General features: G+C 41.8%; 2 protein-coding genes across 5 annotated transcripts in view; one reads left to right on the forward strand and one right to left on the reverse strand.

Annotated features, from left to right (window-relative positions):
* Positions 1–166: 166 nt before the first annotated feature.
* On the reverse strand, positions 167–3929 carry LOC133233336 (uncharacterized). The gene is made up of 4 exons (XM_061393138.1): positions 3800–3929; positions 3424–3578; positions 3009–3321; positions 167–2419 (listed from the first exon to the last, which is right to left on the reverse strand). Exons 1-4 carry the CDS (start codon positions 3927–3929, stop codon positions 2100–2102), a joined length of 918 nt encoding a protein of 305 aa, XP_061249122.1. The 3' UTR covers positions 167–2099.
* TTC33 (tetratricopeptide repeat domain 33) overlaps positions 3154–18165 on the forward strand; it is a 30912-nt gene continuing 15900 nt past the window's right edge. Inside the window, exons 1-2 of one of the 4 annotated variants that reach the window (XM_061393655.1) lie at positions 3154–3388; positions 6488–6718. In XM_061393655.1, coding sequence (XP_061249639.1) covers positions 6498–6718 — 221 coding nt within the window. In that variant the 5' untranslated portion in view covers positions 3154–3388; positions 6488–6497. Of the gene's footprint in view, positions 3584–6487; positions 6719–18165 lie in introns of all 4 variants that reach the window. The other 3 variants (XM_061393656.1, XM_061393658.1, XM_061393657.1) reach the window with 3 other exon arrangements.

Here is an 18165-nt window from a genome sequence, read left to right on the forward strand (position 1 = left end):
GCAGTTCTTATAAATGTTGGAAACATCTAATCCAACAATAAAAAAGAAAATCACATTTGATACCACCACTGGTCTCATCAGAAAAGTCTGGGGACTTCCCTGACAGTCTAGAGGAAAAGACTGTGCTTCCACTGCAAGGAAACTAAGATCCCACATGCCCTGCAGTGTGGCCAAAAAAAAAAAAAAAAAATCTGGAAGCACCAGGAAGCTGGCAAGATAATTATGGCAAATACAAGTATTCCAAAATGGTTGTTGTTGTTTAGTCACTAAGTTGTGTCTGGACTCTGTGACTCCATGGATATAAAATTTTGCAATAACGAGCTCATGGTCTGAGCCACAGTCCACTCCAGGTTTTCTTTTTGCCAACTGTATAGAGCTTCTCCATTGTCCACTGCAAAGAATACAATCAATCTGATTTCGGTATTGACCATTTGGTGTTGTCCACACATAGAGTCATCTCTTGTGCAAAAGGGTGTGTGCTATGACCAGTGTGCTCTCTTGAAAAAACGGGTAGCCTTTGCCCTGCTTCATTTTGTACTCCAAGGTCAAACTTGGCTGTTACTCCAGCTATCTCTTGTTTAAATTCTTGAATTTTATTTTTGGCAACACTGTCAATTGTTTTCCTTGATGTAGCAGGTGCCTTTCCTTCATTTTCAAACTGTCTGTCAGACCCAAGCCTGGATAATTAGCAGGTGTGTCAGTTCTTCTAAGTAAAAGCTGTATTCCACAAAAAAGTTTGTTTATAATGTAACCTCGCAAGTGTTTTTATAATGTAATCTCACAAGAGCTTTTATCTTGAGACATCATACTTCAATGGAGTAAAAGTACTTTGTACCTCCCATTTTTGTCACACAGAATATTAAAAAGAAATGTGTATACTCAGGGTCAATAAATTGATTTTTACTGCTTCTTCAAGGACACTCAGTGACTGAATCTTCTTTTTCTTACAATGAATGAGTACTGAGGAGAGACTGACCATTAGTACAGCTTGGTATCACCACCTTGATTTGTACTGAGGTCCCAGTGGTTTTAGCCACCATTGCTTTTCCATTCTTACCGCAAATGTCAACATTATGAAAAAGGTAAATGATGTCATGATAGTATGAAAATATAGTTTTGTTTTTAAATTTACTTATTTGGCTGCACTGGGTCTCTGTTGCAGCAGGTAAGATCTTCATTTCCTCATGTGCTATCTGTCACTGTCACGCTCGCACTCCAGAGCAGGCAGGCTTCAGTTGTTGCAGTGCACAGACTCTGTGGTGTGCAGGTTTAGTTGCTCTGTGGCATGACAGATTTTTAGTTTCCCAATCAGGTATGGAACCTGTGTCCCTGCATTTCAAGGCGTATTCTAACCCATAGAGAAGTCCCCCAAATACTTCTGACTCTGAAAGGATCTTGAGGACCCTCAGGGGTCTGAGGCTCATCTTTGGAGAATCATTGTTTCCCATCAGTGGTTCTCAATGAGGCAGAGGAGGGGGACCTATCTTCCTTCCAGGGACTTTGGGCAACTTCTGGAGACATTTTTGGTTGTCACCACTGGTGGGGTGGTTCAGTTCAGTTTAGTTCAGTTCAGTCGCTCAGTCGTGTCCGACTCTTTGTGACCCCATGAATCGCAGCACGCCAGGCCTCCCTGTCCATCACCAACTCCCGGAGTTCACTCAAACTCACATCCATCGAGTCAGTGATGCCATCCAGCCATCTCATCCTCTGTCGTCCCCTTCTCCTCCTGCCCCCAATCCCTCCCAGCATCAGAGTCTTTTCCAATGAGTCAGCTCTTCACATGAGGTGGCCAAAGTACTGGAATTTCAGCTTTAGCATCATTCCTTCCAAAGAAATCCCAGGGCTGATCTCCTTTAGAATGGACTGGTTGGATCTCCTTGCAGTCCAAGGGACTCTCAACAGTCTTCTCCAACACCATAGTTAAAAAGCACCAATTCTTCGGCGCTCAGCTTTCTTCACAGTCCAACTCTCACATCCATACATGACCACTGAAAAAACCATAGCCTTGACTAGACGGACCTTTGTTGGCAAAGTAATGTCTCTGCTTTTGAATACGCTATCTAGGTTGGTCATAACTTTCCTTTCAAGCAGTAAGCGTCTTAAATTTCATGGCTGCAGTCACCATCTGCAGTGATTTTGGAGCCCCCCAAAATAAAGTCTGACACTGTTTCCACCATTTCCCCATCTATTTCCCATGAAGTGATGGGACCAGATGCCATGATCTTCGTTTTCTGAATGTTGAGCTTTAAGCCAACCTTTTCAGTCTCCTCTTTCACTTTCATCAAGAGGCTTTTCAGTTCCTCTTCACTTTCTGCCATAAGGGTGGTGTCATCTGCATATCTAAGGTTATTGATATTTCTCCCTGCAATCTTGATTCCAGCTTGTGCTTCTTCCAGCCCAGCGTTTCTCATGATGTCCTCTGCATAAGTTAAGTAAGAGGGGGACAATATACAGCCTTGACGTACTCCTTTTCCTATCTGAAACCAGTCTGTGGGGTGGTAGTGGATGCTAATGGCATCTAGTGCCCAGGGATACTGCTGAACACCCTGCTGCGCACAGGGGAGTCACCCTCCACCCCCACCCTCCCGCTGCCTCAAAGAATGATCCAGTTGGAAACGTTACACCCTTGAGGTTGAGAAAACTTGGTCTACAAAAATGAAACCACAACAACACTGAAAACAATCTCATTTTTTCAATTTCCTACACACTTCCCTGTGTTACACGTTCCCACTTTATTTTTCAAAACAGCTACTTTCGGGTCATAGTTCTTTCTTCTTTAGGGACGCTGCATCCAACTTTTTGCCCCCTCGGCCGCCCTCGCCCGCCGACCCATCCCCCCGAGTTGAGCTAGGGCCCTCCCTGGTCCTCTCCCCACCCTCATATACTTTTATAGTCGGGTTTGCCTCTGTCCTCAGCGCCTGGCTGATCTCAACTAGGTTGTAAATTCCTTAGGGAGGGCCGCGTGTCAATGCCCTCGATTTCCCCAGAAGTCGTTTTCCGCCCTCTACCTGCTGACTGGATTGGCCTCGCGATACCACCAGCGAAGTCCTCTCCATGCGCACTCAGCCTGCGCAGAGGTAGTTTCCCTCGCTCCCGAGCTGTGGGCACCAGCGCTCCGATGCTCTCGTCTGCCGCTAGAGGGCGTGCCCGGTCCGAGCGGCCCGGACTACCAGCTTCGGAGGGTAATAATGGGGTGGGGGCGGCCGCAGTGACTTCTGGGACTTGTAGTCCCAGGGAAAGGATTGCGGATGAAAGGCACTGAGTCGCCTCTTCCCAGCTCGCTGCTCCGAACGGTTCGGACGCCCTAGGTCGACCACCCCACTATCTTGGAAGACCCGGCACCTACGGCAAGCGGGAAGGAGGTGGGGCACGATAATTTCCGTTTCCGGTGGGTAAAGGGCAAGCGGAATGTAAACAGGGGACCCGGGGAGTGGTCTTCGGGTAACACAGGCTACGGGTCAGTGGTGGAAGTCGGCGGAAGTGGGGGAAAACGAGGCTGGTGGGTCTTGGGGTGACGGGAGTAAGGAGCTTCAGAACTCGGAGTTGAGGCCCACCGCGGGTGTGGCAGAGCCGGGACGCTAAGGTTGGTCTCTAGGGACCAGCAGTTTTGGGGTTCAGGCCCTCCTTGGTGCTCGCACCCCGGGCGCGAGGAGCAGAAGGTAGCTGACTTTGCACCCCGGGGACGGGGCCAGTGTCTGGGGCGGGGCTCTGAACTCGCGGGTGACGTCCTGGGCAGCCCTTGTGAACTTCGCAGTTTTTGTGTGTGTGTGTTTTCAAAATGAGGGGAAGTCGCTAGTACTGGTTTCTCTCTTGCGGTAACGTGTTCTGGTAAATCGTTTCTTGCGGAATCCCTCAACTCCGAATACATCCATATACGCAGAAGGATGCTGTTTTGCTTCCTTGTTTGTGTTCTTCGGTTTCCTCGCCATCGTTGCTTCATTTTCCGACGCAGTGAAGAGAAGCGTTCTCTAGCTTGTGGCAGGGTAAAATATCTGTGTTATTCGGGTTCCCACACTATGTTGCCTTCCCTGGTGGCTCAGTGGTAAAGAATCCGCCTGCAATGAAGGAGACCAGGGTTCGATCCCAGGGTCGGGAAGATCCCCTGGAGAAGGGAATGGCAACCCACTCCAGTATTTTGCCTGGAGAACCCCCAGGCTCAGAGGAGCCTGGCGGGCTGCAGTCTATGGGGTCGCAAAGAGTTGGACATGACTGAATGGCTAACACACACTGTTTCGTCCCTCACATTGCTGATATGGAAACTTGAACCCAGAAAACTTAATCATCCTCATTCTTGTCACCTTTAGGGACAGTGGTAAATGCAAGACTTCTTGACATGACTTATTCTAATACCTTGTGAGACCTTTCTAACGATCCCTTCTTATGTTCTCTTTCTGTACTTCTGGACTTCCGTTTCATAGTAAACACACTTACATTTTCAGGCTTTTTGTTGTTGTTGTTCTTTCCCTATGTTACTTGCAGTAGTCTTCAAACATAGGAAACTCATTCTCCCCTATTATCATGGGTCTGGAAAGAGGATTTGGCTTTGTCCTCATTCCCTAATATAGTTTATAATCCATTACTCCTTCAGGCTTTTCTAAGAATCTCTGCTCCCGTGGGAAGTGTGTGGTTTACCCCTATCAGCCTAGGCATTCTTTTTTGGTTTGTTTTGGGGTGGTTGTTGTTTTCTGGCCTCCCTTCTCAGCATGTGAGATCCTAGTTCCCCAACTAGGGATGGATCCCATGCCCCCTGTAGTGGAAGCACGCAGTCCCAACCACTGGACCCCCAGGGAAGTCCCACCCAGTACATTTCTTGATTGCTGTAGTTTATTGACACTTCATTAAGGACTTAGGCACATGACCCACAATTTTCTTACCTCTCCAAAATCTGCCATTGTCTTGGGCCTTTCCATGTTAGTGACCTCATAGCCACCCACACTTTTTTTTTGGTCTCTTTCATCCTAGTGGTTACTTATACTTTATTTCAGTGTGCATTGGTGATGAAGAGCTTGGTGTGTGCTGGAACTTATTATTTCATTTCTCTCCCTCTGGTACTCCCACAATGCCCATTCTCTGATAGTTGCGTGTAGACCTCTGGTCCATTCTTTTCCTTATCCCAATAGTTGATCCGTCAGTTGATACTCTCTTTGGGGTTGTAGGCTCCTTTAAGAATGGAATGAAAGCTTAGAGACTCTTGTGCAGGGTGCATACAAACATATAAAAATTCATTTACAATTCCAAAGGTATCTCAGTATCTATAAACCTTTCCACGTAACTAGCAAGAGTTCTTGCTCCCTCAGTAAATCCCTCCTCCAAATAAATATTTGTTGAATTCTTCCAGGGTTTTCTTTAACTTTGTTCCATCAATTATGCTTGCTCACTCAGCCCTTATATTTTGTATTATTATTGCAGATTTACAAAGCAGTTTAACATTTGTTATCATTCTGATTAACCAATTTTGAATTTTTCAAAAACTTTTTATGATGGAAAATTTCAAACATGTATGCAAAGAGAGAAGAAAGTACAAAGACTCCATGTACTCATCACCTAACTTGATCACTTATCAACCCATAGCAATCTTTTAATCTGTATATCTTATATCACACTCATCACTCCTGCTATTACTTTGAAACAATGTGTAATTTTATGTAAAATACTTTAATATGTATTCCCAAAAGATGAGCATACTTTTTGTCAACATAATACTATTATACCTGAAAAAGCAAGAATTTCTTAATATCATCAAATATGAAGGCATTGTTCTGATCTGCCCTATTATTTCATAAATTTTTCCTCCCCATTGGCTTGTTTGATTCTGTAACTAAACAAGATCCACACGCTGTGTTTGGTTTGTTTTTTAAGTCTCTCTTAATCTAGGGGATACCTCCCAACTTTTCCTTTTTTCTTGAAGAAACCAGTTTTATTTTTCCTTATTTCTGTTTCTTGCTGTCTTGTCAGACATGTTATTTAGCATTCTCCTCTGTATCCCTTATTTTTTATAAACTGGTAGAGATATGAGGTGATTTAGTGTTAATTTTGGCAGGAATACTTCATGGCTTCTGGGTCACTTCCATCAAGAGATACATATTGTGAACTTGTCTTTCTTTACTGTGTTGGGCTTCCCTGGTGGCTCAGGCAGTAAAGAATCTGCCTGCAATCCAGGATACCTGGGTTCAATCCCTGAGTTAGGAAGATCCCCTGGAGAAGGAAATGGCTACCCACCCCAGTATTCTTGCCTGGAGAATCCCATGGACAGAGGAAACTGGCAGGCTGTAGTCCATGGGGTCACAGAGTCAGACATGAGGAGTGACTAACACTTTCACTTTCGCTTTAGGATGTTAGCAGCCATAGATGATTATCGCCTAGATCCGCTCTTTTAATTAGGGGCCAAAAAATGGTGACAGCCTTATCCTTTTATGCTTTCTTTACCTGTTTTTTGGAATACTTCTATAAAGGGCCAAGTATGAAATTTAAAGCTCTCTCTTTGTAGTTTTTCCAGAATGGCTTCCTTTGGATGGAAAAGGAAGATCGGTGAGAAGGTCTCAAAGGTCACATCCCAGCAGTTTGAAGCTGAAGCTGCTGATGAGAAGGATGCAGTCGGGAAAGATGAAGGCAACTGGCTTCATGCTGTTAAACGGAGGAAAGAAAGTCTCCTTGAAGGCTGTGCCGAGAAAAGCAAACAGCTGAAGGATGAAGGAGCCACTCTGGCTGAAAATAAAAGGTATGTTTTTAGAGTTTTCTTTTAGAGGATGGCTTTGGTCTTTGGTAGGATGGAATGCTCTTCAGATCATCCAGAGATCTACAGTCGGGCCTGGGTGGCGCTGACTGGTATATCCTTTGTGGTGCTGAAGCGTTTGAGACATTAGAAGTAGGAGTGCTGACAAGAAGCACTTTTAAAAAATGCTTTTCTTTATTCTTTTTCTTCTTTTTTTCCCACTATTGGTAAGGATGATTATAAAAGATTCCTTGTTTATCATTTTTGTCTTAATTGAGTCAAAGTTGAGGAACCAGCCTTTTTGTTTCTAGGAATGTTATTTTGATTCTGGGAGTAATCTTATTGAATTTTAATGTAAAACATGAAGTAATGCTTAAACTATAAAATATTAGCACCTCAAATTGAAAGTGAAGGGAAGACAGTCAGCGACAACTAACAGCTTTGTGTCCTAATGTTAGATGGTGAATTCTCATTTGTAATGTTTAAGCACAAAGATTTTTCTCTTGTAGGACTTCTCAAGATTGGCTATTCTATCTTAGAAGAAAATCAACTGTAAATTTTCCACATTTATGAAATCATTTTGAGAACATCCATAAAACATCTTTAGAAATTCCTATAAATGCCTGTTAAAAGTTCATTAATTTTGTCATTTTTATCTTTTTCTCTAGACCACACTAGTGTGTAGAAGGGAAGAGCCATTCAATTATTGCCATGGGATTCCCTCTGAATTTCCTGTAGTAGATGAGAGATATCAACTTTGTGGATAAACAAATAGCTTTTTTTTTCTTGCATGTCAAAACATTGAGTCATTTCACTGAAATCAGCTGGATAGGATGTTTTATTTTGAATGGAGAGCACTGTGAGATAATTAAGTATTTTAGCTCTTTAGCATATGTTTTTGGATTACTGTATACACAGCTTTGAAGGATCACTAAACAGAATTAAAGGAATCTGAGTTCTGTGAGTCATCTGGCTACTCTAAGCCAAAAAAATAGAAATAATGGTTTAAAAATATCTAAGAGAATATTCAACATGATTGAAAGTAATATGAGGAGTAGGAAATAATATAAGGAAGAATAGTAAAGTTAAATTAAAAGACTAGAACTCAATCCTTTCCCCATCAACTTCATCTTAAATCACTATCATTTTCGGTACATTTTAAGCCACAGTGTCCTTCCTTGTGTTTTTGAAGACAGTTCTTGATGCACCTTTGTCTCATGACTCTTATCTGAAAACCTGTTAGTTCCTGTGTTCTGATGTTTATCGTCTTGTCCTTCAGATCTCTGCTCATAAGTCCTCTTCTCAGCAAACCACTCCCTGGCTACACAGCATCCTGTACTTCCTTGTTTTCCATCACATCGGCTTTTTTTTTAAAGAATTTTAAATGTCTATTTTGTGATTAGGTGAAAGCAATGCTAATCAAATAAACCTTACAAAAGATTGAAAAACTTCTTTACTCATGACTTATATTTCTAAATCTGTGTTTCAGAGAAAATCATTAAATTGATCTCTACAAAGGTGAGAGATCAGAAAGTGAATTCGTTGTTAGGGTGGCAGTTATTTCAAGTGCTGTAAGGCTTGTTGATTTACCAAGGTGTATGAACAGTGTTAGACATTTATTGATGTACCAATTTCTTTAAAATGTGTTCAGTTTAAAGAAATGTGTAACGTCATCATTAAAATCTAACATCAAATAGCCATTCATCCATTCATCCTTCTTTTAAAAAACATTCAAAGAGAGGTAAGATATATTAATAAATTTTAAGGAGCTCAGCTTTTGATAAGATGCTGCTGCTGCTAAGTGGCTTCAGTCGTGTCCGACTCTGTGTGACCCCATAGACGGCAGCCCACCAGGCTCCCCCATCCCTGGGATTCTCCAGGCAAGAACACTGGAGTGGGTTGCCATTTCCTTCTCCAGTGCGTGAAAGTGAAAAGTGACACGCTCAGTCGTGTCCGACTCTTAGCGACCCCATGGACTGCAGCCCATCAGGCTGCTCCGTCCGTGGGATTTTCCAGGCAAGAGTACTGGAGTGGGGTGCCATTGCCTTCTGCACAAGAATACAAATAATTAGAGTAGTGTGTGCGGTAAGACAGGTCCATAGAAAATATTTTAGAATCACAGGAAATCAGAGCCACCAATTCTACCTGTGTATATCAAGGAAGTTCTGACGGATAAATTCAGTCTTCAGTTGGGTTTCAAAGAAGGAGTAGTATTTGCCAAACCAATAGTGGTGGGAAGTATTTCAGGAAAGTGGGGACAGAACATGGAAGTAGAAAGACTCATGAAATTGTTTTACCTGTTTAGGAAGATTCTACCAAGTTGGTATTGCTGGAGCAAAGAAATTCAAAAATGTTTGCAGTACACACTCCTGAAGAGAGAAAACTAGGTTGTGGTCTCTTTGTATGCAACAATAAGACCCTTTTCATTGTATTTTGTTAACAATGGTGAGAAGTAATTTTATGACTTAAAGTAAGAAAAACCACAATCACATCAGCTTTTTAAATTTTCTTTTAGTATTTCTCCCTTTTTGAAGTTACATTTTTCACTTATTTAGTGCTTTATATTTCTTTGCCTTCTATAGAAATGTAAGCTCCAGTAATGTAGGGACTTTGTCTAAACAGACTTTTGTACCCTACCTTTATCTCTTAGAACAATTTGTGTCATTTACAAGGCCAGTCAGTAGATATTTACTGAACATTTGTAAGGCTGCTGTGTTATGGTATATCGTGGCTAAATAGGTTTTTGTGGATTAACTACCATATATTACCTTGTACCTATAGAAATATATATTTTTAAACTCCAGATTGGAACACCATTCTGGGAACATATTTTATTTCATATTCCAACCACAGAGGACCTTTGGGAATAGAATTTTCCTGTCTTCCTCCTGCCTGAGAATATGACACTTGAGAATTATTGTTCTTTTCTGAGTCCAATTCCTTTCCCCAAAAGCTATGGTGGTAAGGATTAAGTAACAAAATATGAAACAGCTTTGAACTTGGAATGAGTAATAATCCTAAGAGTGTAGAGAAGTAGGGGTGCCTCTGGAGGCATTGCTAGAGAAGGAGGGAGGGAAGGTTGATGGAAAGGAGGGAGGGAAGGTTGATGGAAAGGAGGGAGCTCCTTCAGTTTCCTGGGATACATTGTTTTGCCTCCTTGAGATTTTTTTTACCCTGCAGGTTTTCTCATTTCGTTTTATTTAGCACTTAGGGAATTGTCTGAGTACATTGAATATGTATGATCCAAGTGTGTTAATGTCATTCTTCCTCCAAAGGAGGCACAGTTCTTGAGCATCACAGACTCTACCCTGTCCAGTTTACTTCATTAGTAACAAACTATTAACTACTCTCAGGAAAATGTGGTTTGCAACAGAATAGCTTTTAAATTTTGAAGTTCTACCTTGTAGTCTTCATGATTCCATCTAACAGAAAACTGGTTTACTTTTCTACTGAAGCTCTAAATAATGTTAGTGCCTTATGATTGTGTGTGCTCAGTCCCTCAGTCTTTGCGACCCCTCTGTCTATGGAATTTTCCAGACAAGAATACTGGAGTGGGTTGCCATTTCCTACTCCAGGGGATCTTTCCAACTCAGGAATTGAACCTGCGTCTCTTGCATCTCCTGCACTGGCAGGCAGATTCTTCACCACTGTGCCACCTGGGAAGCCCTTGGTGCCTTACAGAGACAGTATAGTAAGTCTGGTGGTTTTGAGTGTGGATTTTGAAGTCATTTTAATTCTATTCAGATGCTAACTTTATCATTTTTACTGTAAAAATTTTGGGCAGATTCTTAATCCTTTAAATGTCAATTTATATAGTTTCCTTATATATAAAATGAAGGTGACATTTATCTCATAAACTATTGGGGGATTAAAGAGCAAGTCCATGTATAAACACTTAGCATGCCACATAGCACCTAGTATGCACTGGTGAATATACTTTAGATAATGTAAGATTTTATATGTGATTGATACATTTCATGAAGTATTAAATTTTTTTTTATCAATTATTTTGTTCAAGCATCTTTTTCTCAAATTAATGCTAACCAGGACATACCGTAGACTTCCAAGGTGGTTCAGCAGTGAAGAATCTGCCTGCAATGCAGGAGATGTGGAGTCAGTCCTTGGGTCAGGAAGATCCCCTGGAGGAGGAAATGGCAACCCACTCCAGTATTCTTTTTTTTTTTTTTTAACCACTCCAGTATCCTTGCCTGGAAAATTCCACGTAGCCTGGCGGGCTACAAAAGTCGGGCATGACTTAGCACGCACACACTTGCACAGGACACACGCATGCACAAGCCATGCATACCTTTTTAAGAATCACAGTATGGGTTCAAACTTTTATACACTGGCTTTTAAGGTTTCAGCCACTAGATGGTGATATTTAATTGTGTAGCTGAGTGGTCTCATTTTTCCTTGTATTAGTGTGTATATTTGGAAAGCTGGAATAATTTATAATTTGCCATGAGTTTTGTTCCTTGTCTAGAAAAGCGTACTACCAAAGTGAACTTGAGGGTGACCTGGCTGTGTGAAATGCATTCTGTTGAGTGCCGGCCTGGATGTTTTTAATGATAGTGATCTTGCCTCTTATTCTGCAGAAGAGAATAGATGCAGTCAGTGTAGAATGCCTTTTATTTTCTCACCCCACGTCTTCCAGTCTGAGTGTGTCTGCATCCAGGCCACTTACTTTCACTGTGTTGTAATGAAGTGCCCCTGCTTTTATCAAAGGCCTATCTCATCCCTTTTTGCCTTTTCAGGAATCTTGTTCCTAAAACCACCCTCATTTTTTAAAAAGGTTTTTTTTTTTAATCTATTTAATGAATTTTTGGTTTCACCAGGTCTTAGTTATGGCATATGGGATCTTAGTTCCCTGACTAGGGATTGAACTCAGGCGCCCTGCATTGGGAGCATGGAGTCTTAGCCACTAGACTACCAGGGAAGTCTCCCCTCCTTTTGTTTTGATATCATCTGTTTTTTTCTCTCTCTTTTTTACCCTTTTTAAAATTTAACTATAGTTGATGTATAATATTATATAAGTTATAGGTGTACAATGTAGTGATTCACAATTTTTGACGGTAAAGAACTCACCTGCAATGTAGGAGATATGAGTTCGATCCCTGGGTGGGGAAGGTCCCATGGAGAAGGAAATGAAAACCCACTCCAGTATGCTTGCCTGAAAAATTATGTGGACAGAGGAGCCTGATGGGCTATCATCCTTGGGGTCACAGAGTTGGGCACGACTTTGCAACTACAACAAACAAACTGGAAGCGCGAAGTCATCTCTGCTGGTTGATGTGCCATTCCAGAACTAATCAGCCCCCCTCACCCTCAGATCCCTGCCCTTGAGAAAGCTCATGATATTCTTTTTTTTTTTTTTTTGATAGTTTTTTTAAAATTGATGTGTAGTTGATTTACAGTATTGTGTCAGTTTTAGGTATACAGCAAAGTGATTCAGTTACATATATATATATTTTTTCAGATTATTTTTCATAATAAGTTATTGCAACTATTCTTATTACCATAAGGTCCAGGCAGACGCTGCTGTCAGAACAGACTAGAGAGCCGCCATGTATGGTGCTGATAATGCAAAGACCATCACACCTTGATGCTGGCTAGGTTGGACCTTATGGTGCTTCAGAGGGACTGGGTCACATACCCAGAAGTGTGAATGGGTTAAAGCCTTGTGGGACTGACTTTGATCAATGGGAGGCAGGACATGGGAGGGAGACTGCAAATAAATTCTTTTTCCTCCATTCCCCACTGGACTGTTTCCAGTACAAAGAGGTTTCACACTGTGCCTGAAGAAGTCCTCCAAGGTTAACAATCATCTGTGTTTGTTTTTGAAGCTGTTGTCAGCTTAACATATGCCTTGTGTTTATTCTCCCAAACTGCCTCACTTTTCTCTTTTTTCCTCAATCTTTCCTTGGATCCTATCTGCCACAGAGTTAGCCTGTAAGCTTAGGCTTCATATCATCAGGCTAACATATCATCCTGGATTCCTTTCCTTTTTTCACTGCTCTTATCCGGTCCACGTTGAGACAATTTCACTTTTTCATGTATTCTGAATCACTTTTATCCCCCCTTCTATTTTCATTGCTGTCATCCTAGTCTGGTTTATTGTCATCTTATCTAGATTACTCTGGTAGTCTCCTAACAGGCCTCCCTGTGCTCACTCTTACACCCTTACAGTTAATTTTCCTCCGCTGGGCCCAACTGATGTTTTCAAAATGCAAAGCGATTCATGACTGTATTGCTTGGAAACTGTGGATTCCCCATCCCTCACACAAGAAAATCTACGCTCATAACCATGACCTACTAGTTCCATAACCATGGCTTCAGACTACTTCTCTTACCTGTCAGTTCCCTTCTTTCCTCCTCCTCCTACAGCCATGCTGGTTTTCTTTTCTTGCCTCAAAAAAAAAAAAAAAAAAAAAATAGGGTGTTTAAGCCTCGCTTGGCCTTTTCCTTTGTCTGGAATGAACCTCTCCAGATTTTCCATTGGCTGGCCGCTTTCTGTCACTCAGCTCTCAGCTCAGATGCCTTCCCAGAGAGACTTTTCCTCACCCCTGTCATAGCCCTCCGTGTGTCTGTCATCGTGGTACTTAACCATGTTTTAATTTATATTTGTTGTCTTTTTGTGCCGACTTCCCACACACGTACATTCTAGAATGTAAATTTGAGAAGAATGGTAGGTCCTTTTATATTTTGTTGAATGCTGCATCCGCAGTACCTAGAATACTACCTGGCCCAGTAGTTTTCTGCTCTGGTGCTCAGTAAATGCTTACTAAATGAATAAGCTGGTAACTATATAGCTCATTAAACTTGATGCTATAGCAAATTACAAATCTAATTGGGAGCAAAGTAGCTAAACCCTGTGACATTTCTATCTGGTAATAAGTGTGCTGATTTGCTTGGCTTGGTCACCAGCTGTTCCTATACCTCAGGTCGTATCTTACCCAGCCCTTGGGCAGTCCCTGGAACTATTCACTCTGCTTCCTTCTTTGTGCTAGTTCAGTGGCATACTGTTAAGGTTGTCTTTAAACTGGCTGAATCAGACTTTGGACACTTATTAACCATAGTGACTTTAAAGCAAGTTTTTATCTTTTAATGCTTCCTATCCAGCAGCTGCAGTAGGGCCATGTCTGTTCAATCTGTTCCAAACCGAAGTTGAATTAAGAGATATGCTGTAGAGTTTATGAGTGACCATTGATTTATTAGGTGCCAAGTTTCCTGTGATCCAAAAATGGAGGAGCTTGGTGGTACCACCTTTTATTCATAGGCCAGGAGAAGGGGAGAAATGAGAAAAAGCAAAAGGAGAAATGAGAAATGAGATAGGGGAGGGCATTCCACAAGCTGATGGTAGTGAAGTGAATGCCCATCAGTTCTTGGCTCTCTTTAGCCAGTGGAAAGTAGCTCAGTTTTCCTTTAAACCTATGTGTGCCTTTAGCAACAGTGCACATTTCATCTGGCAGTGCCTCTGCTAACAGGAGTGGCTGTTTTCCAAATCAAAGCAATGCGGCTGGGGAAGAGGACATTTTTCTTTCTGCCTCAAATCTGTGTGCCTGTGTGTGCAGGTGTGCGTTTTTGTATGTGTGGGCATACATGCGTGCCTGCCTTAATGAAAGGAGAAAACAGAACTAGTGATGGTCAGTGTCATGTTAAACTTCTTGGTTTATTTTGTACTTTGGGACGACTTAAACTTTAGTGCATAAGCAGCTTTGTGGGGGTGGATGGGAAGAGCCATCCTGACTTTTTAGGAATAATGCTGTTGGCATTTTGGGCAGGAGAGTCTCCTGTGCATGATTGCCCTTTGCTTTGCAGGCTGCTAATCCTTGATCCTCTTGCCACTAGTGTCTCCAAGCCTTAGTGACAACCAAAAAGTCCTCCATAAATGCCCCCCATGGGGTGATGACTGCCCTTGCTTGAGTTAGGAAGAAACTAGGACGGAAAGTGACAAAGTTTATCAGTGGTTGGATCAAGTTGGGGCTTTCCAGGTGGCGCTCGTGGTAAAGAACCCACCTGCCAGTGCAGGAGACATAAGAGACACGGGGTTTTTCCCCTGGGTTGGGAAGATCCCCTGGAGGGAAGGCATGGCAGCCCTCTCCAGTATTCTTGCTGAGAGAATCCAATGGACAGAGGAGCCTGTCAGGCTGCAGTCCATAGGGTTGCAAAGAGTTGGACATGACTGAAGTGACTTGGCACACACAGGGCAACTAGAGTAGGGGTTGGCACACCGAAGTCTGCTTTTATAAATAAACTTGTATTGGGACACAAGCAGGTACTTTTCTTTGTGTATTGCCTGTGACTGATTTTGTGCTACAGCAGATTGAGTAGTTGTGTCAGAGACTGTGGCTCACAAAGCCCGAAATACTCACTGTATGGACCATTACTATGCTGACCTTGGCCTCCAGACCCTTCCCCAAAGCCACAATGGCTCTTCCCAGAGTCTTAAGATACCCCTACTTCTAATGTCTTGATTTCTTTCTACCCATATTTCCATTCACCTGGTCTTGGGAATTTCTTGTAATTTCTGTACCTAGAATGGTGAGATGAAACAAAAAAGAATTAAGGTGTCTGCTACTTTTGTCTTAGGGTAGAATTTTGTTTTTACTTCTTTCCTTTTTGTTTAAATGTTTTGGAAGCATGCTAGCTCCTGTTCCTTCTTGCTATCTTCCATGCTTCTCTCTGCTGCTTTCCAAGACTTCTCTTGGAGAATGAAAGGACAAATTAGTTAGGCAGAATCAGTGATATTAGCACCTTTTCTGTGCCCAGCCATGTTCTGGGTGTTGTAGAGAATATAAGCAAACCCACCCTTTGGTCCTTGAATTCATTAGTAAAGAGAAGATAAAAATACATGGAAGAATTAGAGAAAAATTAAATGAAAACAACATTGGGGTCATTGGAGAAAGCATTGGTCATGTAGTTCTAAGAGCGCGCTTCAAGTCCTGGTTTCTCATGTGTCTTTGGACTACTTCTGTAACTACTCTCTGGTCAATGGTCTCAGTAAAATGAGAACAAATAATGCCAGTCTTATAGAACTTGGTGAGTACTAAGTGAATTAACTTTCTATGAAAATAATGGTGTGTTAGGTAATTGTATGGAAAGTGTTTAGTAAAACATAAAGTACTTAGAAGTGTGACTTTGTGGCCAGTTAAATGGTACTCATGGTTTTCATGAGAAAAGAGGATTTTTACTTGGTCTCAGAGGACAGAGAGCCTTTGACTAGGTGAGGAGGGGGAGGAATGGGAACCTTAATGTGCACATTTGTACACTAAGGGTAGATATGTGGGTAGAGATGAGGCAGAGATGCAGCTTAGGAACTTCTCTGGTGGTCCAGTGGTTAAGACTTTGCACTTCCACCACAGCAGGTGTGGGTTTGATCCCTGGTCTGGGAAGATGCCACATGGCATGGCCAAAAAGTAAAAAAAAAAAAAAAAAAGACACAGCTGAGGGAAGCAGAGGTGTGGTGGCGAGTACGAGAAAAAAGATTGGACAGATAGGCTAAGACTGGGAGAGATCAACTTGCTACTGTTAAATCCTATGGAATTTACTACTCTACTATAAATTAGAAAATTATGAGTATAAGAATTATTAAGAAGGAATAATTTAACTTTCAAGAGAAAGATGATAGAACATAGCATACTTCCAAAATTTTTCATATAGTGTCTATAATAACATTTGGAAATGTTAGAGAAAAGCTTATAATCACTCATAATATGCCACTTTTTTGGGGTGATGTAGTTAATACTTTTAGAGATAATGTCAATATGATTAATATTTAGTGTATAATAGCACCAAGGAGGAGAAGGAAATGGCAACCTACTCCAGTATTCTTGCCTGGAGAATCCTGTGGACAGAGGAGCCTGGTGGGCTGCTGTCCGTAGAGTGGCACAGAGTTGGACACAACTGAACTGGCTTAGAATGCATGCACGCATTGGAGACGGAAATGGCAGCCCACTCCAGTGTTCTTGCCTGGAGAATCCCAGGGACAGGGGAGCCTGGTGGGCTGCCGTCTCAGGGGTCGCATAGAGTTGGACACGACTGAAGCGACTTAGCAGCAGCAGCAGCAGCACCGAGGAACTAAATTTCTTCAATGATGTATGTATTTTTTTGTTAAAAATCATGTAGATAATAGCTATAAATAATAAAAAATGGATATTAAATTATAGTAAGCATTGTTGAGTGTCATGTAATCTTTTCCTCCATCATCTCATGAAACCTTTTGCAATGGTTTTCTGAAGTGTATCCTACATGGTCATGTGGTTTTATACCTTACTAAGTTGCTGGATTTAATTGCTAATCCTTTATTTAGGATTTTTACATTTATCTTATGAACTGAAAATTCTTCATTGATCACTGGGATTAATTTTTCAAATAATGTATTTACCTTAGCCCAAAAGTTTGGTTTATTTTCATTGCTAGGTTCTCCAAATACAGGCTTCCCTGGTGGCTTAGATGATAAAGAATCTGCCTGCAATGCAGGAGACCCGGATTCGATCCTTGGATCAGGAATATCCATCCCCTGGAGAAGGGAATGTCTACCCACTCCAGTGTTCTTGCCTGAAGAATTCCATGGAAAGAGGAGCCTGGCAGGCCACAGTCCATGAGTGCGAAGAGTCAGACATGGCACTGAAATTCATTAGGACTCCTTTTTGTTTTTTGTTTTTGGTCATTAGGACTCTTAAGACTACATTTCTAATTACGCCATTTACAGTTTTGAATTAGGCAGTGGCTGATATTTTCTGGTCAGGCCCCTTCCATAGAGTTCCAGTTCATCCTATAGTTGCTACAGCTGCATATACTTTGGTGAACAAAATACCTATTACACTGTCTACATAGAGCTTTTAGTTTAAATAAACATGGAAATAAATGTAAAGTTTCAAATAGTTTTTTTTTTTTAAGTTATTTATTTATTTTTGGCTGGATGAGCTTTTCTCTAGTTGCATCAAGCAGAGGCTACTCTAATTGCTGTGCATGGACTTCTCATTGAGGTGGCTTCTCTTACTGCGGATCACAGGCAGGTTCTAGAGAACAGTCTTGACAGTTGTGGCGCACAGGCTTAAATGCTCCAAGGCATGTGGGATCTTCCGGATCAGGGATCGAATTCTTGTCTCCTGCTTTGGTAGACGGATTCTTTACTACTGAGCCATTAGGGAAGCACCCCTCAAATAGTTTTACAAAGACACCGTGAGCCAGTATTCAGCAGAAGGCTTCTCCAAGAGAGCGAGAAGACAAGTGATTGAGTTCATCTAGGTGAAGAGAATTACTCTTTATTGTTGCCTTTATTATGATTTTATCATATTTATCATTTAAGTATGCTGCTGCTGTTAAGTTGCTTCAGTTGTGTCCAACTCTGTGCAACCCCGGAGACGGCAGCCCACCAGGCTCCCCTGTCCCTGGGATTCTCCAGGCAAGAACACTGGAGTGGGTTGCCATTTCCTTCTCCAGTGCGTGAA

This window comes from Bos javanicus, chromosome 20, assembly GCF_032452875.1.
Source record: "Bos javanicus breed banteng chromosome 20, ARS-OSU_banteng_1.0, whole genome shotgun sequence".
NCBI classification, from domain to species: domain Eukaryota; kingdom Metazoa; phylum Chordata; class Mammalia; order Artiodactyla; family Bovidae; genus Bos; species Bos javanicus.